This window comes from Sorex fumeus, unplaced genomic scaffold (assembly GCF_029834395.1).
Source record: "Sorex fumeus unplaced genomic scaffold, SorFum_2.1 ptg000026l, whole genome shotgun sequence".
In the NCBI taxonomy this organism is placed as follows: Eukaryota; Metazoa; Chordata; class Mammalia; order Eulipotyphla; family Soricidae; genus Sorex; species Sorex fumeus.
The window spans coordinates 13,848,532-13,872,543 of NW_026606083.1; the positions used below are offsets into that span (position 1 = coordinate 13,848,532).

The window sequence follows — 24,012 nt, forward strand, 5'->3', positions numbered from 1 at the left end:
GTTGGAACTTTATATGACTGAAACCAAACAGAGGCAGCAAAGGATGCAGGAGGACAAGACTCTAAGGGTCATAGCCTATGCAGTGGTCTGAAAAGAAGCCAGGAGGGCTGATCTTTGTAAGGAAAATAGGAAGGGGTTGAGATAGCACACAATAGGAGAAGGGAAGAGGAGATTAAGTAAGGACCAGAGCCATTCCAAGGATCTGTGGTCTTCCTCTAAGTTAGAGAAGAGACTCTTCAGCTATAGAGACATGGGTTAATTTAGTTTAAATCCACAACATTGGCTGCCATATTGAGAATGCAAGAAAACAGGGAGGTAGGAAGACCAGTTGGAAGGTATTGGAAGAATTCTGAATGGTGATGGTGGCAATAGTGGATTTGATGAAAAGTAGTTAGCTTCTAGATATTCTCTATTCCGTGTAAAGATGCAGACCATGAGATTTTTTTTGGGTATAATATAGGGTGTAAGGGAAAAGGCTCCAAAAACAGACGTTGAAATTTCTGACCTGAGCAACCAGAGGATTGGAATGATTAGTTATTGAGATTTAAAAAAATAGAGGAAGTAAGGGTCAGCTGGGTGGGAAAATATACTATTAATCTTCAATCAACCAGAATATATTCAATTTGGCATTCCACATTTTCACTGATGGAAATCATTTGTTTTCTTTTGTTAAGGGAAGCTAAGAAAGCTGAGGGGATATTTCAAAGCACTGGAGCTTGGCAGCCTTCAGTACCTCTGGCAGAGACCAGTAATTAAGTCAGACAGCTCATCTGCTTAAATATTTTGGTGACATTTTTTTTGGAGTCTGTTCCATTCAACTATATGTTGCTCGTAGGCTTTGCTCTGTTCTCCCAATTTTTTCCATATTCCATGATGATTTACTCTAAAAACATATCCTGCCTAGGACCCTGATGTTTGGAGTCTCAGGTGATAATTGTTGACAACAGCTCTAACAATGATTTCAGCAGGCAGTTATGATTTTTTTCTAGCCACAATATTTGGCATTTTCCTCAGAGGTGGTTGCATGGATGGGAATATCTGTGACTCAGTTTTCTACCTATGATTTATGATCGGTAAACTACTCAAAGTTTGGAGGAACATTTCTAATATGTGACCCCCTTATCCCCCGACTACACAAGACACTTACTGTCACACGCTCATTGTCACAGGAAGGATGAGCTCCCAGTCTCAGATTGTCAAAAGTGAGGGTGATCTGTCTCCCTTCCTGCCCGGCAATTCTCCACTCACAGGTGCGGGAGTGAGGATTTGGGTTTGGATAGTTGGGAGAGGAAAACTTTCCATTAGGGCCCCGCAGGTCCCCACCACATGCTAAAAGGGGAGAATCAAAACAAAAGCAGAAATACTTACAATCCAATCCAGATCCTTTCTGCTTTCAAAAACAGGACTTTTGGTTATCACCTCAGATGAGACCATTGCTCTTATTTATCACCATATTCATGTGAGGACTTACAGAGACTATTTGCCATCGGTGATCGCTTCCTGTCTTTAATCTTTAATATTTAATCTTTGCTCCCTGGGATATCAGTTCACTGGCAGAATTTTATCCTCATGGACCAAGAAATATGAGACTCATAAATGCAAGTAATCGGGTCAGAAAAATGTGAATGTCAAAGAATGATTCCATTTTTTTTTCAGCCAAGATTGTTATCCCAACCTGAGTGGGTCAGGGAATTTGGAACCCAATTCTGTGTAGCTGTTGGCCTAACAGGCTGGTTTTCCAGAGAGGTCACAACTCTGATTTCCTTATTTCTCTCATTGTTCTGATTCCTGTTCTTTATGATGGGGATTATTTCACATATTAGTGTGACTGGGAAATGTGGACTCAAGCGTGGGTCCAGGAAGATGGGTGAAATTTCCCCCCCATTATTGTTACACTAGTGTCTCATATGGTATCTGTCCTTTGTAAGTGCTCAAAAGTAGAACTATGTGGGTGTTTATATAGGTGTTGTGTGTATTTGAATGAATCAATGAATTTACCTTCCAGGCTAGATTCAAATCGTAGCCTGAATCCAGGGGCAGTCTGAGAGCCATCCGTGACAAACCGGACCAGGGCAATGTTGCCAGCCGTGTCAACGCTCTCAGGAATGACGTTTCCACAGAATTTACCCAGCGAATTTCCTGTAAGAGTCAGTCATTAAGTGTTTAGGTGTGGGTGACTGATTTCACTTAACCTCTGCTTGAGGTGTGCAGAGTGTGTGAAGAAATCAGTCAAGACAAGACCCTGCTACGAAGAAACAGAAACCTCTGTCAAGAGCAGCAGAACAAACATGACCAAAAATGCAGGAAAGTAGAACAAAAACTGTAACCACTGAGCACAAGGATGCCTCTCCGTGGTGAGGTGATGAAGAGGTTTAGCTTATCTGGTTAAAGAAATGGTACAGGGCAAGAGAGGACTAGAGTTTCCCACATTCTTCTCAGGATGTGTTACCCTTTCCTTTCCTGACCTGAGAGAAAGGCCCTCTCGTGGCTGCCTGAATGAAGACTAGAGTCTCGCACATTCCTCTCAGGGTGTGTTACCCTTCCCTCTCCTGACATGACAGGAAGGCCCTCTCATGGCTGCCTGAGCCCTGGAATGTCTTCACAGGAAGAGCTCTCTCCCAGTGCAGTGCCCTCTCATGTGACTGTGGGGAGAAGTGAAAGAATGACATCTGGGACTTTGGATGACCCATGTTGGTGGGGTGCAAAGCTGGTACTGCTCAGAATGACTGGATATGCATATTTCTGCAAATAACAGGCATCAATTTGCCTTTCTTAGAAGAAAACTTCAGAGGCTTTCTCCCCGAGAAGACACATTTCACTAACCTGAGGTACTGCCTTCCCAGATCTCCACAAAGTCTTTTTGACAGTCAGAGGACTCTTGGACGTTAAAATCTTCGAAATGGATGGTGAGATAGTGTCCTGAAGGACCCTGGAGGTGCCATTCACAGAATAAATGGTCGGTGTATGGCAGCGTTGGATACCCAATGCTTTCAATCACACCACTCTGTCCCGTCACAGTTCCCCCGCATGGTGCTGAAAATAATAATAATAATATTTTTTTGCTTTTCAACATCACCAACACTGAAAACTTCTAAGTGCCAAGTGATATGAAATGAAGTTTTAAACATTCTAAAGTGTCTAATTAGTACATCCCTTATTATTTATATCTACTATAAGTCTATATTATACTCTAGTTCAATCTAAAATTAAGGCTAGAGAGATACTATAAAGTGCTTGCCTCACACACAGTAGACCCATGATACCCAAAACTCCACCAGGAGTGATCCCCAAGCACGGAGCCAGGAATAAACCTGAACACCACGGGCTATGACCCCCAAACAGTAACAAAAAATAAAATATTAAAAGACTATTGAAGGGCACATTTTATAACATCTCATTAGACCTTCAGGATGCATTGTAAGAGCTATTGGTGGCAAGTAGGTCTTATTTCAAGAACCCACCAAATAGATTGATAAGACCTACCAGGTGCCCTGTACAGGTGATTCTGACAACTGAGCTCTGCCCAGCTGGTAAGGCTACAGTGACCAGTTGAGTGACATGTCCCGTTCTCAGTTTAATTATCAAAGAAACTTACTGGAGTAACTGGTGACCAAGGACATTGAAAACTATAATTCGATTTTTTTATCAGTGGGATGCAAAAAAATTGAATTATATGTACTTTGCTTCAAGCTACATAATGACCCACATAGGTTAAATATAGCTACAAATTGAGTTTCTGGTTTGGGGCTGTATTGAATGTTTAGCTAATGTTGAGACCTACCAGATACTGATTTCTATGTAATTGTCATCTGATTATGGTAAATCTTCAATGTGAGAGCTTCCTGCTCATTGCTAAAGCAAGGAAATCAAAACACTGAGGAGGCTCACTTCCTTTTTATCAGGTGATTGACTTTGCACTGAAGAACGAGGGGGGGGTGAGTTCCATTATCTATTAATAGTAATGAATTAAAAGGAATTATTCTAAATTGAAATTTTACTATTTAAATTTTACTATTTCAAGTATTATTTCTATTTTATAAGAGGAAGAAAAAAAACTTGATTTAACTGAATATGGTTTTCACCAGGAAAAACAAAAAAGCATTCTATTTTATTAAGGAAAGGCTTTAAAGTGGAAATTAAAGTAAAAAATTTAAACTGACGAATGACTTTGTGATTTTTAAACATGTATATTTCTTACTCATCCCTCTGATTTAAATAAATTATTAAAGGGAGGCAGGTACAAAGATATCTTTTAAAATGGTGTTTTGTGGATGAAGAAATTATGGTGTATAATATAAACAATGGAGTAGTACATAGCTAAGAGAAAAAATGAAACCTCCCAATTCACTGCATTGTGGATGGAAGTGGAGGGTCACATAAGTCAGAGGAAGAAGGACCTCACTCCTCTGTGGCATGTAAAGAAATAAAACAAGAGAAGGGACAGCAGTGAAGGGTGACAGCACTTGTCCTTAGACTACAAAAGCAAGATAAGCAAAACAGGGGTGGCGGTGGTGGAGGGGAGGGGCCTGAAAACGAAATCAGGTCCTGGATGAAGGGTTCGGCACTTTGCCAGAGATCAGGTGTAAGAACTGTGTGCAACATCATCATAAGCAGGATAGAGGGGAATAGCTCTGCAAACACGGGGTTTGATCTATAATAATGAAAACAGAGTGTGTGTTAAACAGACGTTAGTGTATTGGGTGCACTGATCAATACTCTCTTCACGGAAGACAGAAAGGCTGATGTCTGGGTTGGGGGAGATCGTCCAGAAGGCAACTGTGCATACTGGAGGCACAGGTCTCTAGGTCAAAGTGGCGCCAATAGTCCTGGAGAGAACTATAACACAACACAACACGGCAGTGGTTACCTATGGAATACTTCGCTTTGAATCCTACATGTGGGCGGCTGTTGTCAGACCGGAACCTCATGTACAGCACCTCTCCCGAGGACAGCTGGCTGCTGGGTAGAGCATCCCCACAGAGTCTGGAAAGCAGGGGTGCGTCTGACACAGCTCCGTCTCTCAGCTCCAGGTAGCTGGATGTACAGCTGAAGATGGGGAGGGGAGATTTCTGTTTAACAGAGTCATTCCATTTCATAGACGCAGATATATTCAGATATCAAAGGCTTCCCTGATTTCCTATAATATTGTTTGATCATCATTTTTCAGCAAGAAGACCAGGGCAGCTTCGGGGCTGTTGAAGTATTTGGGATATTCCCTCCCCCCACCCCAATCCTCATCCATGCTTTAGCTACTGGCTGCAAGAGATAGGTTTGCTCTGTACCGCCCTGAGGAATATTTCCTGCTTTCTACGTTCTCTCTTAGTTTGACAGAAAGAGGTGTCATTCTCAAGTTTATCGCTGGAAATTACAACAAGCCAGGTATTTTGTTTTACCCAATGAGATGACACATTTCACCTGACTAAGAGGAGTTCATTCTTGACAGGGCTGTGTCTTGAGCTATTGGAGAGCTTCAGGCAGAATTTTCCACGTGCATCAAACATGGCACATATTAACTCAACATTTCTTGAAAAAGAATCAATCTGCCAATTAGCATTGAGTGAGCGGGAATATTTATACCAGCAGCCCAGGAAAAGTAAGCAACAGCTCCTGAATATACTACTCAAGGACTCGTACATATGTGTACGGTTTTGGTATACAAAGAGAAAAATAGATTTGTTGGTCCAGGTCTCAACTCCTTTATGTTAACGCACGAATACTCTGCTTTGTAACCCTTAAAGAATTCTTCTAAATGAGATACTGGGGAAGGGTCCTGTCCTTGCTTGGTGACCTCAAGTGTCACATAACACACATTTCTATTTGTTGAACAGATATCATTTCTGACATTGAGTGTGAAGCCGGGCAAATAAATCATCATCGACCAGTGACACTATTTTTCCAGCTCGAGGAAGAACAAGTAACATAAATCTCAAACACCCCGGGAGGCCACGCCTTGGGTCACACAGGACAATATCTATGTACATAATCTGTTTGCAGATGGAAGAGTGTCTGGTGGCAATAATTTAAGGGACCAGGCAGCCAATATTTCCCTTTTTTTCCAGCCCTGCGCTTCTTAGGCAGCACCGTCAGAGAAAATAAGAAAGAAATCATTCCGAAAGATGACAGCGAGGGCATACTGACTCCGGGTAGGAGACAGATTTCAGCGGAGGTGACCTACTTGGGTGTGACTTCAATACTGAATTGATCTTCAAACTGCAGCTTGATGAGCTTTCCAGGAGGAGCAGCGATGAGCCAGATGCAATCAGCGTGCTGGGGATAATTGTTGGGGTGGTTGGGGGAGGTCACGTAGCCTGCAGATTGTGTGTCGTGGATGTAGAGATTGCCTCCACAGGCTGGCAGGAGGGAGAGAGAGAGAGTTAAAGCAATCTTCGATCTGGAGAAAGGGGATACCTCCAACCACCACAATCAGTTTTGTCCAAAGCAAGATTGTCTGCATTTCCAATTCCCATTATCTTTAGCCTGAAACGATCTGCATTTTCTTCGCCAGCAAAGTCTGAATTTGCTAGTGGAAAGTGTTAACAAGTTTGTGTCTCTTTTGAAGCTGCCAAATTGTATCTTCTCACTGTCAACTTGACTTTTTCTTTCCTTTTAAAAGAAACCTTTTTTTAAATTGAATCACAGTAAGATACACAGCTACAAGGTTGTTCATGATTTGGTTTTAGTTATATAATGTTCTCTTCACCAGTGTACATTTCCCACCTCCAAAATTCCCCATTTCCCTTCCACCTCTCTCTGTGACTAGTCTCTCTCTCTCTCTCTCTCTCTCTCTCTCTCTCTCTCTCTCTCTCTCTCTCTCTCTCTCTCCTGCAAGGGGCTGGCTGGAGAGCATCTGGAAACCTAACAAGGCACCCCCACCTTGGTAAGTGGGTAAAAGTGCTCACACTGGTAGCTGCCCGCCCACAGCATTGTTGAGTGGAATGATGAAGAGTTGTGATCTTGATGCCTAAAAGTCTAAGAGATATTTACTTGTACAGCTCTGTGGGAATTCACTTATTATATTTCCCCAGGATTTGGATGCTTCTGAATAACTAGCATGAAGGGCAAGAAAGAACATATGCTTTTTTGCAAGAAGACAAATGAGCTACTTATATTTCATTAAAAGACCAAAAATATTACATAAAATTACTTCACTGGGTTGGGTGGGAAACAGTGGTTAGGACACAGTGGCTGGCCACATTTTGTTTTGTTTCCATCTGGTCCCTTCGCTTCTTTGACACTCAGCTCTCAACTTTTGTCTTTGATCTTTCCTTATTTCAAGATTTTTTCCGCTGAATTTCTGGAGACAACCCCACGCCCTAAGGAATTCCTCTAGAAAATTTCTAACTTACTGTCTTTTGTTTTAGAGTCACCCAGAGAAGCTACTCCTGAAAAAGTACTCTGCAATCACTTCCAGAGTTGCTCAGGAGATTGTGTGGTATTAAATAATTCAACCCGACACTTGGAGCCATCTTCTTAGCCCTCTTGTCTTCCTAATCTAAATAATGTTTGGATCAATGTTATTCATGTGTATATATGAAACTATAATTCAATGGCTATAATTAAAAACTATAACTAGATTCTGTCCACCTCCCTCTTTTAGGCCCCAGCCCTGATCCATTAGCCTGCCAAACATGACCAATGGGCACAGTTCAGAGAGTTGGAACCAATCTGCCCAAAACTGACGTGGGATTGGATCATTTCCAATTTATTCACCATCCATAGTTCTGTGTGAGTGGAATAGCACCATTTCCCCTAGCTATCTCCATTGCCTTATTTTTCCCCTTAATTTATTTATTTACTTTCTGGGGGTGATTCCTGGTATTGAACCCAGTACCTAACACTGGGAGGCCACACCTGCAGCCCAATCAATCATTTATTCCTATATCTACTCTGACATGAAGCTCTGGATTCCATTCATTTATTGCTGATCCCTAGAACCTAATATAAGGTCTATCACAAGCCAAGTTCTCAATGAGAGCTTGTGGGATTCACTTATGAGCCCATTCTGCGACAATCCCAGGGTGCATCTAAGGCTCTTCTGCTTCCTTCCCACATCCAGCTGACCTCCACATCAACTCAGTTTCCTACATCTAGCCCCTCTCAGCATATTCTTGCTCCTACATACATTTGACATTGCCTGGGTTGGGACCTAATCATTTTTCCTGAGTGATCTCATGGACCTTTAGCTTTTCCCCTTCCCATGTATTTTCAGACTACAGATGTTTCTACAGATGTAGATGTTTCTAATCTGATCCTTCCACCCTGCCTACACATTGGATGAGAATCTTTGGCTGGCTCTCTGTCTCCTTTTGTGATACCCTTCACTCCTTCATGTGGCCTCCACGTCTGATGCACTAGGACTCACCCCCACCTTTTCTGTCCTGCAGACTTTTCTCTTGTACTAGTTGCTTCTTCCACATCCTTGGACATGCCTTTATCACCCAAAACCACTGAGCCTTTATTTGCTGTCACCTCTGCACTTCACTGGTTTATCAAATCCCTTTGGGGGCTTCTTAGACCCTTGGGCTAGGCTGGTGGGTGTCTCTCTTAGATGTTCAGAATAGCTGGGACACACTACTTAGACAGAGATATTCAACAAGTTCTCATGGTACCATGCATGGCCTGTCTGCTTCCCCCTCTAAACTCTGGACAGATCTGGGTGGCTTGTACGTATGACACACTTTGGAAATTCCTGATTCATTTACTCAGCAGCAAATCAACAGGGTGAGGAGCGGGGGCGGGGGGGAGGCATTGGAAACAGGGACAGAACTCTCAATCAATCATATCAAATAAGTGCCTTGGGAGAAAGATGATATTGAATTAAATGAATTTGCTATAAAAATAGCCTGTGTTAAAACTGAGAAATGGGAGAGGCACTGCCGTAGGTGTGGAGGAAGGAGAGATGGGTAGAAGACTGAGCAGCATAAGAGAAAACGGTTTCATTGGAGAACAGAGAGAAGCTTCAGTGCCTCTGTGGTTTGGGGTTGCTCATCAATAACTTTTGAAGTCAAATTCCCTGAAGTCTGATGTCAGAAGTGGAAATATGGGAGTGGGGGTTAAAGCCACCACCACTCATACATGAGCAGGGGGTCGACAAAGGAATAGAGGAGGCAGAAGGTTAGCAAACAGCCCCTCAGAGCATCTGAACTACCGCTACAATGCTGACTTTGAAAATGTGCGAGACTGAGTCCATTGCAGGGACAGATGAGTACACAGAGATCCCTGGGCTAGGCTCAACTCTGCTCACCAGATCCAAGCACGGTTACTCTATAAAGTCTTATTCCCAGGTGAAATCCAACCCACTCATGTCTCAGTAGCAAAGTTCAGTGTGAAGAGGGAAAGATGAGAAATTGCAATCGATATAACATAACCAAAGAACTATTTTTAAAAGGCTCCTTCCAGGGGTGGGAGCAATAGTACAGCAAGTAGGGTGTTTGCCTTGCACATGGCAACGTCCCATACATTCCCTCAAGCATCACCAGGAGTGATCCCTGAGTGTAGAGTCAGGAGTAAGCCCTGAACATTGCTGGGTGTGTTCCCAAAACCAAAACTATTTTTTAAAATTAAGAAAAAAAACATTTTAAGGCTCTTTCCAATTGTCAGAGCTGGCAGTGCACCTGCTGTGGTCACGAAATTTACTTGTATCAGATGATTTTCTATGTCAGTTGCAGAGAACTATTTCTTCTTCTTCCCCCAAATAAAGAAATTATGCTGACTTTTAAATTTTTCATATACTGGAGCACATTTGATAAAACATATGGTTTCACTTAGATTAATATACAGTTTGAAATATAGTTAGAAATATGAGATTGAAGTCAGTGGATTATCCCGAAATCCATATTATTTAATATGAAAAGCCAAGCAAAATCAGTATTCACACATATAACCAAACATAAATGTCACAAAATTTACCCTTTACATTGTAGAATAAATATAATTGTAATCTAGTGAATTAACTAAAATCACTACTCTAAGATATAATTCAATGGATAATAATGGGACCAACGATTATGTCTTTACTTGAAAGCATAGCAAATGATTCCAAAATGATATAATTGTTCATCTTACCATGTTTCTATATATATGAAGGGAACTTATAATTAAACATTTTATAATGGAAAGATAAGGAATTTCAGATGAATAGAATTTCAGAGGAATATATATTATGAGGAAATTCACCTTTTTCACTCTTTATGTGTGGTCTAAAAAAAGCTAAACCTCATTCTTGTTATCTGTAGAAAAGGAATTAAAATATATTCATATACATACATATATATATTCCTTGAGAAAGTCAATGGAATGGATGTTAAAGGAATCAAGCTTAGAGAAAAGATTTGGGAAGAGGTTATCTTATTAACATTATTGTCCTTAACTCTGAAAAGAAGTCAAATTTTTTTTTCATCAGGTGAAACAAGGAAGATGTCATTACAAGAAGATAACAAACATTATTTGTACAAAAATACTTACCTAAACTCTGTGCCTCATATTTGATCTTAAATCCTTGCCCTTCATTAGCATGATCAGAAATGAACTGAACAAACATCTGATTGTCGGAGGTGAACAGAGTAGATGAAGGGTGATCGCCACAAAAACGGCCATTTCCCCCCGGGGGTCCCAAGGGTGGAGAGGAAATATCAGGCCCATTTTTTAGCTGCAAAGACAAATAAAAACCTGCTTATATTTCTCCCACAGAGAAAGATGGAGGGCAAAATTTGTATCGGTGCACGTCCCAGGAGAGAAAAACTGTGATTTTGATTTCTGGATGGAAGGCACAGAGAAAGCAAGACTTACCACCAAGTAATCGCCCTGACTGCAAGCAGAATCTGCATTTGGAATCTGGAAGGGCTGATCAAAGTGCACCGCGATGGTCAAACCGCTTTGAACCAGGATGTGCCAAGAACAGTTGAGGCTGGGGCTGTAGGTCTCTGGATACTTGGGAGATGTAATAATCCCTCTGTCTGCATGTAGATACCCACCACAACCTTCCCGGGAAGAAACAAGGATGGTTATTTCAAAGATGTTTCTGACTAGATTTATGCTTTCCTACCTTTCTTGAGGATTTTTGAAGCATAGTCTATAGAAATGGGATTTGAAAGGGACTGGGACCAAAGTCTAATGATTTCAAAGAAATGATTAGCCAACATCGAACTCTTACTAGTGGGGAGTGCTATTGTTATTACTGCTAAGTAAGCAACAGAGACAAATATCTTACAAGAAGTTTATGTGAGAGATATGTAAGGCAACTCATAAACCCGCATGTCATAGCTGGAGGGTGGTAAGTTCTACCAAGGACAATGGCCAGAGGGAAGGAGAATAATGCCACATTGTTTGGGAAGTTAGAGAAGGACCAGTAGTCAGGGTAATAGAGCAAAAGGAAATGAGGGAGCAAACCGTCCAGCCTGCGAGAGAAGAGCATGCCCATCCAGAAATCAGTATATTGATGCTTAGAGGCACTGCACGGAGATGGCTCTCAGCATCTGTATTGCAAACCATAATGCTCAAAAGGAGAGAGAGAGTGTGTGTGTGTGAGAGAGAATAAAAGTGTCTGTCATAGAGTCAGGTTGGGTGAAGAGGGAGTGGCAGGTTATACAGGGGATAAGAGGATATTGGTGGTGGGAAATGTACACTGGTAGAAGGATGGGTGTTGTAACATTGTATGAATGAAACCCAATCAAGAAATCTTTGTAACTGTGTATCTGACGGTGATTCAGTTTTAAAAATCATAATAATAAAGGTACTGCATGGAAGATAGAAAGGATGAGACAGAATGAGAGGTCTCAAATCAGCAGGTCCAAAGCATACAGCAAAAGGAGCCGTTTTCAGTTGAACAAGAAAAGGAAGACATTGAAGAGTTCTCAACAACACGATCTGACATGAAATATGAGAAGAAATACCATGTTCAATTCCTAGATTGCTGAGGGACAGGAGGCAGGAAAAAGCAGAATCGGGTGTCCACGAGAGGGTTATTACTGAGTCCTTGGGGAGATGACAGATGCCTAGTCCAGGATGGCAGCAACAGCATAGGTGAGAAGGGGTCAGAATCTAGTCATAGTGTGAAGGCAGACCATTTTGATAGTGGACAAGAAAGGTGTGAAAACACAAGACTCCAGGGTGAGCTTTCTGGGTTGAATAAGGAGACATTAATAAGGAAAGTATTCACCATGGACTAAACTTGAGAAGAAAATGAAACAAACTGCTTGGGGGTATCTGGAAAACGGTGGCAGTCACTAAGCATACACAATGTGAGATGTCACACACACATATTTGGAGAGTGAGAGGTTTTTGACTTGAGAAAAGGGACTGGATAGAACAGAAAAAAAATGTCAGTTGGGTTTAAAGAGTTCACACAACTAGTGATATCACAGAGGTCGATGTGGATTTGTCTCTTTTGAAAGCCTGCTCTCTTACACCAAACACCAGGCAGTGTGCCACCCTGAAGTATGAGAAGGAAGGTTAATCTTTGATTCTTCCCCATTCTATAAAGGCACACCTAATGGAAGAGGAAATATTAGTGTTGACCTTGAAATTCAGATTTGAGTTCATTATTACATTCACTAGCCAAGAATTGGAAAGTCTTTTGACATGTTACGTACTATGGATTACTCCTACCAGTCAGCCAAAACTTTGAACCCCACCTTTCATCAAGTTTTAAAAGGAGATCTTTCCTGTCATACTATACAGGATATCCTTCCTTAAAGTGTTCACGTTCTCTGAGTCATCAGATTCATATTTCAAGAGCAACAAACTCTTTATGCTAATGTTTAAATGGATTATTTCAACCTAGAGATTTATAGTGATATCTTCTTTATAACTTTCCCCGATTATTTCTTTAATTTAAGATAACTGACTTATGGTTCCATAGCTGTGTGATAGATGTACACTGTCTTCTAGTTATATATCTAGCTTTTGGAGAGAGTGAAAAATGTTTCCTAGGTCTTACTCTAGTGCACACTATGAATATGGCCCACCCGGAAACTAGAAAACTCTTGTATAACCAATTTTTTTCCGGGGGAGAGGGGGATGTTCAGGACTCAGAACCTGCCATAAGGATATACAGATGTTGAGCAGAGACACTGGTGCTCTGAAGCCTAATCTGTGTCATGGCATAGGAAAATGAGTAGAGTAGATTAGTGAGAGAGAACAAGATTGGTTGAGAAGGGGGAAAATGATTTTAATGCATTACTCTTGTGAATAGATGCATTAAAGCCAGCCCTGGAGACACTCATGTCCGACACGAAGCGGATCAGCATGTACTCTCCAGAAGACCGAATGGGACCGGGAAGATCTCTGCCACAGACAACTGCCAGCTGCGGGGCCAAGTAATTGTCTCCTGTGAACAAAGAGCACACATCAGGGAGAGAATGCAGTGACTCAAGACTCTCCATCACCGTCATCTGCAATGCATCCAAAGCAACTCAACAAGTTTTCTTAGAACATCAAAAGGGGTTTCTCAAGCCCAAGGACCCTTTGGGCTTACAACATACTAGTTCAAATTTCCAGTCAGGTTCTCAGACTTCCCTTTATGTTTTTTAATGAAAATGTCCTTGCCAGTTCTCAGTGCTTCCTGGTACTAAAACAAGAGGTCAGAGCACAGTGGCTGCGACCCATGAAGTACAAGGGCAGTTACCTTTGTCCGAAATTAATCTGAATTCAAAACTACTCTGGTCACTGCAGATTTGGTTTATTTATTTATTTACTTAGTGTTTTTTTAATTGATTCCCTGTAAGTTACAAGGCTTTCATGATTGAGTTTCTGTCATACAGTGATCGAACACCCATCCCTCCACCAGTGTACATTTTCCACCACCAATGCCCCATTATCCCTCCAGTCACCCCACCTCTGTGGCAGGCACTTTCCCTCTTACTCTCTCTCTTCTTTGGGGCATTATGGTTTGCAATACAAATACTGAGAGGCCATCATGTTTGGCCCTCTGTCTACTTTCAGCACACATCTCCCATCCAAGTGATTCCTCCAAACATCATTGGCTTTGTGGTCCCTTCTCTATCCCAGCTGCCCTCTCCCCTAGCACTTGAGACCAGCTTCCAAGCTTAGTGCAGGTTGGGTTTTAAGGTTGGGGGGGGGGTAAGATGTTGGTTCTTCATCCTCATACCTTAGAGCAATGTTCTAAGATCATTTGTCAGAGTTCAACGCTCCTGAATATGACCCTTTTTCAGTTCCAGGGGTTTCTTTGTTAACTTTTCATCTGCTTCTTGGTGTTGTCTATTTGTTCTTCTGGCAGAAGACCACATTTTTGTCCACAGGGTAAGAATGAGATCAATTAATTTTAGCATGTATGTCCCTCACAGAGAGGCAGTGAGAACGGGTCTACCTCTTCATCTGGTTCTTTGTGCTTCTCTTGGATATAATTTTACATCAAAGCCAGTGTTCCAGCCAAGGCCAGAATGGACCAAAGGGTAACTAATTTGGATTTCCTGACTGGGAATAAAAATATTTTTTTATTTTTTTGCTATAAAACAAAATTAATGAATTTCAAGCACAGCGGGTAGGGCGTTCGCCTTACAAGCGGCCAACATGGCCAACCCGAGTTCAATTCCTCCACCCCTCTCGGAGAGCCCGGCAAGCTACTGAGAGTATTCGATATGCCAGACACAGTAACAACAAAGTCTCAAATGGAGACGTTACTGGGCCCGCTCGAGCAAATCGACGATCAACAGGAGGGCCTTTACTTTTACCTTTCAAGCTCATAAAAAAAAAACAGATGGTGTAACTGGAGAAAACTTGCCCTTTAACAGAATCACAAAATTAATTGCTTCACATTCACATTCTTCTTATTTATATTCTTGCTCTTTTTTTCATTTGGGGGCCATTCTCAGCAGTGCTGAGTGATTACTCCTGGCTCTGTGCTCAGGGATCACTCCTGGAAGGTTGAGGGGAACTATATCAGGCACTTGGGATGGATAGAACTGAGTCAGTCACATGCATGCTAAGTGCCTTACCCACTGGACTATCTCTCTGACTCTGAACATGCTAACATTTTAACCCATGCAGGAATGCCTTGAAATGAAGGAAGATGGTCTAGGCCTGTGTTGATAGCTGAGTATAGCCAGAAAAAAAGAAAACTGTGGGTTTCTCAGCTCACCGTGCTGTGTGGCTGACTTGAGTCTTTGCTCAGTGCTCATTCTCAACAGAAGGAAAATGAAGCCCCTCCACCTGGTTTCTCTATGTGAAATTTGGGGGGGGGGGGCATGAAATGGACAAAGGACACAAGACTTTCACACCAGCAACCTGTGAGCCAAAAGAAAACATAAAGTCCTCTGGCCCACAAACTCTCAGAAGCAATTTCCAGTAATTTTTTTAACTGCAACAATAGTGCGGCTCCAAAGAAATTCTTTTTCTCTCTTTGTGACACTGGGAAGAGTCCCAACTTCCCGTAGCTGGCTCTTTAGCCCCATTTTCCAGGTAAGAGCTTGGCAGATGATGTTATCTGCGGTCTCGGCAGAATTTGAAATTGCAATTATCTTTGCCATGTTGCAGCCTAAAACACATCAGGGACCATCACTGGTGTGTCATGCCAGGTTGGGGTCAGGCTAGTGAAGCACTTGTGTCAAAAGAGAGGGCACAGATCTCAGCAACCTCAACCCTTCAGTGCAGTGACTTTTTTCCAAAATGAAAATCTTCTTTCAAGTTAAAATAAGATTTCAACATTGCAATCTCATTATCAAAGTATCTGCATTTTAAATACAGACAAGATTGGGCTGTGCACTTTGGAAGGTTCTGCTTTACCCTTCTGATCCTTAACTGGCAGTGCCTGGAAGACCTTGGCCATCACAGATCTGTGAGACAATCCAGAGAGTTCCCAGTCTGGGAGGTACCAGATGAGGCAGAAGGTCCACATGACTAACAAGTTTCTAGGTAACACTGCTGCCATGAGTCTGGAGATGGTTTGCAGATACACAGAGATTGTGGAGTATAGCCTCCCGTTCTCTTCCAGCTCACATAATCTGAGCACCACAATCTTTCATGTGCTGAGTATCAGCACTTCTCAGATCCCTCCCTCACTTGCCTGACTCCACCCTTTCTCCTCTGTATGCAGGAAAAGATGAGCAAATGATAGTCCAAATTCCACCCAGAGATTCAAGAGAAAAGATGATGGAAATGTGCTGCCATTAATAAGTTTTTTTTTTCATGTTTTAACCCCAACACCATAGGTATCAAAGATTCATGTTTATCTCCCAGGTCTTCCAAAAACAAAGTTAACAGAACCTGCGATGCAGAATATTATTCCTCACTGAAGCCAAAGAGAGTATCTCCTTTTTGAAGTGTGTACTGACCCATAGCACTGCAAGTGGATTATTTTGTTACAGGAAGTGTGAGACTTCCCATACATTCTTCAGAAATTAGAGCCAATTCTGATAAGTTGATACCTTCAATGACTTCCATGAAATTTCTTGCAAATCAGCAATCAATAGGTACCAGTTTAGAATTTGGGGTGGGGTGGGGTTTGGACCACACCAGCAGTGTTCAGGGGTTACTCCTGACTCAGGAATCATTCTTGGTCGGCTCAAGAGTCCATATAGAATGCTGGAGATCGAACCTGGGTTGATCATATGCAACGCAGTTGCCCTTCTCACTGTACTATCTCTTTGGCCCTTCAACAGATACTATTTTAATCACCTGCAAGCCAAGTTGTGTCTGGGTTAAGGTATCATCTATTATCTTACCATCGAATATCACAAGCTTATCATAGTTGCAGGTTTTGTGAGATTCAATGTCCAGAGAAAGGAGATTGAGTTCAACAGTAGAATCTGGAGCCTGGATAAGCCAGGAGCAGTCAATATTGTTGTTGTATCTTTCAGGCCAGCCTGGGGAGTAGAGAAAGGTGGGCTCTTCTCTTGTCTGCTGGAACCCACCACAAGCACCTGTAAGAATGAAAAGAAACATATTTGAAACCCCTCTGATGGAAAAGAACGTTTTGCATTAGAAAAGTTTGGCCCCTAAGGAAAATAGTAGGGCAATTATCTGCCTTATTGATTGCATTCACCCTAGTAAGTACTACACAAATATTTTCTAACAAGTTACTTCAAGTCATTGTTTTTCTTTTACTACATGTTTTAGAAGTATTTTCTCAGTGATTGTTCTGGGAATTACAATTACATCTTTATCAAAATAATGTAATAATTTATATTAATACTAATTTATTGGGCTGAAGCCATAACACAGCAATAGGGTATTTGCCTTGCTCGTGGCCGACATGGCTGACCCGAGTTTGATTCCTCTGCCCTTCTGGGACAGCTCAGCAGGTATCTCGCCCACATGGCAAAGACTGGCAAGGTACCCATGACGTATTTGATATGCCAAACACAGTAGCAAGTCTCACAATGTTATTGGGCCCACTCGAGCAAATCGATGAACAACAGTGACAGTGACTAATTTATTAACACAAATATTTTTAAATGAACCTAATTTGAACTGAACAAAACTTTGCTATATAGAATACATTTCCACCATATCCTAAAGGCCCTCCCGTTGATCGTCGATTTGCTCAAGCGGGCCCAGTAACGTCTCCATTGGAGACTTTGTTGTTACTGTGTCTGGCATATCGAATACTCTCGGTAGCTTGCCGGGCTCTCCGAGAGGGGCGGAGGAATCGAACTCGGGTAGGCCATATTGGCCGCGTGTAAGGCGAACGCCCTACCCGCTGTGCTATCGCTCCAGCCCATTATTGCTATCAAATTACATGTTTAAATTTTATGTATTTAAGCATACTTAAACATATTTAAATTTTATGTGTTTGCATATTTAAATTTTAACATATTTACATTTATGAAATTACATATGTAAATACTAATACATAAACCCATCAACATAGTATCAAAGCTGTTGCTTTATGCAAATGTTTTTAAAATGGCAGAACAATCTGTTATAAACAAGATGTAGTCTATAAACAAAAATACATTTAAGCTGGCTTTATATTTACTTATATTACCTTTACCAAGTAGCAGGTGGCAGAAACATGTGAGGGGCCTCTTGTTTCATCCCGGAGGCCTCCTTTTAATATTTGGAGCTAGCAAGGAAGGTATGCTAGCAATGAATTCTCTTAGCAATGAATTCTCTTAGCTTCATTAATCTGGGAATGTTTCCACTTCTTCATTTGAAGGTGTATTTGTTGGCTACTGAATTCTTTACTAAAAGCCCCCTTTAGTTCAGCATTTTGAATCTGTCATCACATACTTCTTATCTTCAAGTTGACTGATGAGAGGTGAGATGTCAATCTCATTAAGGATTGTATTTGCAGAACAGGTCCCTTTGACTCGATTATTTCTAAGAAAACTCCCTTTTCCTTCAGTTTTCTGCCTGTTCCGCCTGCTTTGTTGCTTCATCATTTAATTACTGTACTGTTAGCGATAGCACAGCGGTAGGGCATTTGCCTTACAAGCGGCCAACATGGCCGACCCGAGTTCGATTCCTCCGCCCCTCTCGGAGAGCCCGGCAAGCTACCGAGAGTATTCGATATGCCAGACACAGTAACAACCAAGTCTCCAATGGAGACGTTACTGGGCCCGCTCGAGCAAATCGACGATCAACGGGAGGGACTTTACCTTTACCTTACCTTTACTGTTACTTAATAGAAATGTTAACCTTTGAAATATTAGCATCTATCTGTATCTATCTATCTATCTATCTATCGAGCAATAGAAATGTTAACCTTTGAAATATTAGCATCTATCTGTATCTATCTATCTATCTATCTATGTTAAGGACCTCTCATTTGTAGGGGCCCCTTCAAAGGAATTTCCTTTAGTAGCAAACGCACCTGGAGCAGTTGTAAGCAACATTCCATCAGAGACATTCATGGCAAACCACTCCAGGAGAAATCCTTTTCCTGATACTGAATAATCGGAAGAAAACTGAATCGTCAAGGAGTTCCTAGTGGAATGAAAAACTCCCATCTGGGTCCCACAGTATGTTTCAAGAACGCGGGAGTTAATGCTCGCCCCATCGTAAATCTGCATACAGAAAACAAGTAATAGACCACTGAATTTAGGCAATGTTCCCATTTCTCTTCATAGAAAGGTAACTAAAAGGATGCCTCATGTCATTACAATTTTAGCATATGGAAAAAATAAACACATAAAGCTCTATCAGCTTAATATGGACAATAACATTAAATATGAAATATGATCGCAACTACATGTCAAAAAGATATTCATGTATTGTTGCAGGGTTATAACCATATATCAATTCTCCATGTGCAATAGCTCAATATGTTACGTGGGGGGGTGTCATGCAGGAACCACAAATGTTTTACACGATGCTTAATAATTCTGCTTTGGGGCCTTGAAGGGAGGAATTAGAACACAGTAGGGAGGGGGGCAATAACAAGAAAGGGAGAAAGCTTTACTGGGAGAAAACAGATGGGAGGCTTAGGCCACTCCTAGTAGTGAAAAGTAGCACTTTTCTAGTAGAAGTAAAGTAGCAGAATTAATGACAACAGAAGAACTACAGCAGAACTACAGCGTTAGGATTTGGAATGTACCTCAAGAAATCAAGAATATGGTTTGCATGTGCAAGAACCTGATTTTTAACCCCAAAAGGGTTCCAAGCATTAGAAGTAGCCCCAGTTGTCCACAAGTGCAGCTAGCTGTGTCTGCAAAACTAATAACAATAGGGCATTTGCCTTACACGCAGCCAAAATGGCCGACCCGAGTTCGATTCCTCCACCCCTCTCGGAGAGCCCGGCAAGCTACTGAGAGTATCTCTCCCACACAGCAGAGCCTGGCAAGCTCCCCGTGACGTATTCGATATGCCAGACACAGTAACAACAGAAGTCTCCAATGGAGACGTTACTGGGCCCGCTCGAGCAAATCGATGAACAACAGGAGGGCCTTAACATCGCTTATGGGAGCCAGAGAGAGAGATAAGGTACTTGCTTTGCTTGTGGCTTACCCTTGTTCAAATTTCCCGGCACCACATATGGATATATGGACCCCTGAGAACAGCCAGGGTCACTGAGCAAAAAGCCAGGAATGTTCCTTGAGTTCCACTGGGTATGGCCCAACCTCTCCACCAAAATCATATTTTTCAATGGTTCAACACATTGAAAAGATTCAAATCAGTTCATTGGCTTTAAAGCATTAAATTGCCTGTTTAGAGAATTTAGAGTCATTTTTCACCCCGCATATACAGGATCTACCTGTCCTAGCCAACTACATTTCTAATCCTTTCCGCTATTTCCTCCTAAATAATTTCAATCTGATTCACTGTAAAATTCGCTATAAATTTTTCTATTAAAGATACCACGGAAGGTTAGCTTTCAAGTTATGTAATAGTAATTTTCATACATTCCAAATTCTAAATGAGGTCCAGGAGGTGCCCAAGATGAGTAGAACAGAATCTGCCTTAAAGAATCTGAGAGCAGGGGGGAAAAAAAAGAATCTGAGAGCAGAAATCAAGTTCAAAGAAGAAGAGAGTAGAATGTTGGTTCCCGAGGGTTGGGCAGGAAGGGGGTTGGTGGGAAGGAAATGAGGAAATATTGATCAACGTTACAAAGTTCAGTTATGAAAGAAGAATACTTGTGGAGATTTCATGTACAGCAGTGAAATTAAGTTAGCAATACTATGATGAATACTTGAACTTAGCTAAGAAGTTAGATCTTAGGTACTCACTCAAACAGAGCACAAAAAATAAAACATCCAAAATGATCAGCATGTGAAGCTGTAAACCTAGCAATTCTCTTGATTGTTATTAGTGTCCACTACATACACTTATCAAAACATCAAGTTGCACATCTTAAATACATATTTATTTGTCAGTTATATTTCAATGAAGCTAGAAAAATGACATTTTGGTAGTGTTTCTGAATCTGGTAAAGTAAGCAACATCTTGACAGCAAGAGCATCATAAATTTTGTATTTATATTTATTTAAAAAACTATCCTTCACATTTTTGACACTAACTTAAGAATAAAGAGGATAATTGGATATCTGATAAAGACATCATTAAATGTACAGAATTAGGATATATATGCTTAAACAAAACCTAACAGATAAGTTATGACTGTGCTATAAAACAAATTAGAAAGAGAAAAATTGCAGACACCCAGGTAATCCAGAAGAAGCAGGATTTAGAGAAGACCATCCCGTGTGCTCTGCAAGGGTTTGAACAGACCTCAGCTAGAACTTACTTTCGTCAACAGAAATTCATCAATTGCACTTGGAAACTCACCCTTAACATGTCAGAATAGCAGTTATGTGTCTTTTCAATGTCCATCTCTAAGATTCTACCATGAATGACTTGAGAAGCATTCACATTCACTGTCCACTGGTAATTGGAGTTGTGGGGGTAATGTCCCGGCCAAAAGGGAGAAGCAATTTTCCCATGAGTTCCCACAATATTATCATTGCCAAATACTGGAAGGGAAACAGAGCAGTAAATCAGATCTATTAACAACAGCCCTTTAATCAAATGAAAAAAAAAAAGGCAGAGGGTGTTAAACAGAATGAACTTTTAATTGATTGTGATTGCTCTCCTCAACCCTGAAAGAAATACTGCTTCCCTTTTGGTTCCTGTGCTACCTATTAATTCCTTGGAGAAGGGTGATTTGTGACTGGAATTCTGCCTCCTTAGAATACATATTGTGGAAAGAGGCATTAACTTCCATGTGAAAAGGGGTGCCCAGACTTCAGGAAACCAGGGAAGAACAAGCTGCTGTCCCCATTCTTTAATTTTGTGTTACTAGGTTCCCTATGTGACTGCATTTTATATAAGAGTGGAACATCTTTTTCAAATTCTCTCATTTTTGTTTTTAGTGTTGGTATTTAGTGGCAACACTGGCTATGCTCTGAGGATAACTCCTAGAAGTGCTCTGGGACCATATGTGGTGCTGGAGATTGAACCAGGGTCAGCCACAGACAAAAAAGGCCAGCACCTTCCTTGTACTACCTCTCCAGCCCTGTTTCAAAAATCCTATCAGAGAAACTGACATGGCATAACCACCAATAGAAAAGGTAATTACAAAAAAGTTGACTTAGAACATAAAAACACTAAACATTTTAATCTATTCAAGAATACTATAAAATCTAAGTCAACTTAGATGTCTTATCTTGAAAAATATAGAGCTTATACACTTGTGGAATATAAAACAGCATAATATGAGACTGACACCCAAGGACAGTAGAGACAGTGACCAGGAATATTGCTCCATGGTTGGAAGCCTGCCTCATGAGCTGGGGGAGAAGGAAGTTGAAATATTGAACATTGATCACTAAGTCAATGATGGTCGGAGGGATTATTCAGGATGGGAGATGAGTGCTGAAAGTAGATAAGGGACGAATGTGATAGCCTCTCAGTATCTATATTGCAGACCATAATGCCCAAAAGGAGAGAGAGAGTATGGGGGATTGTCTGCCATAGAGGCAGGGGGATGGTTGGAATGGGGGGGGGGGGCATTGGGGACATTGGTGGTGGAAAATGTTCACTGGTCGAGGGATGGGTATGGGATGGGTATTCCATCATTGTATGACTGAAACCCAAACATGAAAGCTTTGTATCTCACGGTATCTCACGATGATACAACCACAAAAACAACCAAAATGAAAAATTTAGAGCTTATGGTATCAAATGAAATATACAGGATATAAATATAGCAAAACCTAAGCTAATTCATTAGAAGACTCTTGAACACGTCATGAAAACAAGTACAGTTGAACCTTAGGTAGAAAGTAAAGCTGAGAGAGAACCTCAGGCCCATTGAGAATGCATTTCTGGTTCTCAGAGAGCCACTGAAATACAGGTACAGCTTAACCAACCATAGGGTTATATCCTTAAGTGGAAAATACCGCATCAAAAATGTACTGAACACACCTAACCTATAGAATATCAGAGCCAAGTCTCAAAATAATCACATAAACCTTCAACTGGTCAAAATCCTGAGTTGAACTACCTAAAGCTTGTCTTGTAACAGAGAGCTGAATATTTCACTGAATTTACAGAATATGGTACTGAAAGCAAAGCACAAGCTTGACTGGATTAGAAAACACAATTATTCCAAACATGCTGGTCACTCAGTCCACCATCCAGGATATCCTGCTCTGTGGAGATCTGACCGCCCATTACCAGGCTGGTAAAAATTCAAAATTCCAACTTCAAAGTCAGCTTCATTCTCAGCCCACCATAAAGCTGCAAAACTCTCCATCCCGAGTCAGGGCGTGACATTTCCTTCTGGAAAGTATTTTTCTTGAATACAATCATTATGCAAAGGTAAATGTTGGTGCAGAGGGCACATTCGTATATTGCTGAACAAGCCACTCTGCTCTCAGGCTTGTGGGACAAGTCACTGAAGCAGAACCAACTCACTTTTAGTGAAGGTGGCCTGGAAGCCTGCACCAGTGCCGGAGCCATCTGAGAGGAATCGGACCCACAGGATATGCTGGACAATGGAGGAGTAATTGAGGGGGAGGACACTCCCACAGTATCGCCCCAGCAGGGGACCAGAGGCATTTCCTGCCCGGATCTCCACAGAGTCTTTGACACAGTCCGGAGAATTCTCCAACTGGAAAGTTCTGTTTTGGAAAAAAGAAAAAATTCAAGAGGATTAAATGGAATGAATGAATTTTGGGATAGAGCAGAAATTATGCCAAGTGAATCTGCTCTGTTTCAACTATTTATTTTTTAGCATTCATGGGTTCTTGAAACTAACTAAAATGGCTCATATGCCATTTTCTGAGGTGATTATTCTTTGTGACACAGATGTGGTGTGACCCCAAATCCTCAAAAATACATAAAATGAAATTAAAAGATTTAATGGGCAAACAAACAAATTGAGAACAGGTAAATAAAAATTATCAAAGATATGTTAGTTACAAATTATATAAATACACAAAATACATAAATATATAATTTGATATACAAATAATACATATAACTATAAATGCACACCCATCCACATTTTGGGTTTTGATTTTTGTTTGTCTTGAGGGTTCTAGAGGCTGAACCTCAGTCTCATGAATTCCTGTATGTCCACATTTTTATACACATAAGCACATTAGAATATTA

General features: G+C 41.2%; 1 protein-coding gene across 1 annotated transcript in view; it reads right to left on the reverse strand.

The window, feature by feature from the left end:
• Positions 1-24,012, reverse strand: part of CUBN (cubilin) — a 277,528-nt gene that overhangs the window by 87,025 nt on the left and 166,491 nt on the right. Inside the window, exons 37-48 of the mRNA XM_056114630.1 lie at positions 23,314-23,519; positions 21,184-21,368; positions 18,773-18,965; positions 16,680-16,877; positions 13,181-13,327; positions 10,789-10,979; positions 10,465-10,648; positions 6,176-6,350; positions 4,868-5,046; positions 2,824-3,033; positions 1,999-2,139; positions 1,148-1,329 (exon numbers count right to left, since the gene is read on the reverse strand). Of these exons, the coding sequence (XP_055970605.1) occupies positions 1,148-1,329; positions 1,999-2,139; positions 2,824-3,033; positions 4,868-5,046; positions 6,176-6,350; positions 10,465-10,648; positions 10,789-10,979; positions 13,181-13,327; positions 16,680-16,877; positions 18,773-18,965; positions 21,184-21,368; positions 23,314-23,519 (2,191 nt within the window). The remainder of the gene's footprint in view (positions 1-1,147; positions 1,330-1,998; positions 2,140-2,823; positions 3,034-4,867; positions 5,047-6,175; positions 6,351-10,464; positions 10,649-10,788; positions 10,980-13,180; positions 13,328-16,679; positions 16,878-18,772; positions 18,966-21,183; positions 21,369-23,313; positions 23,520-24,012) is intronic.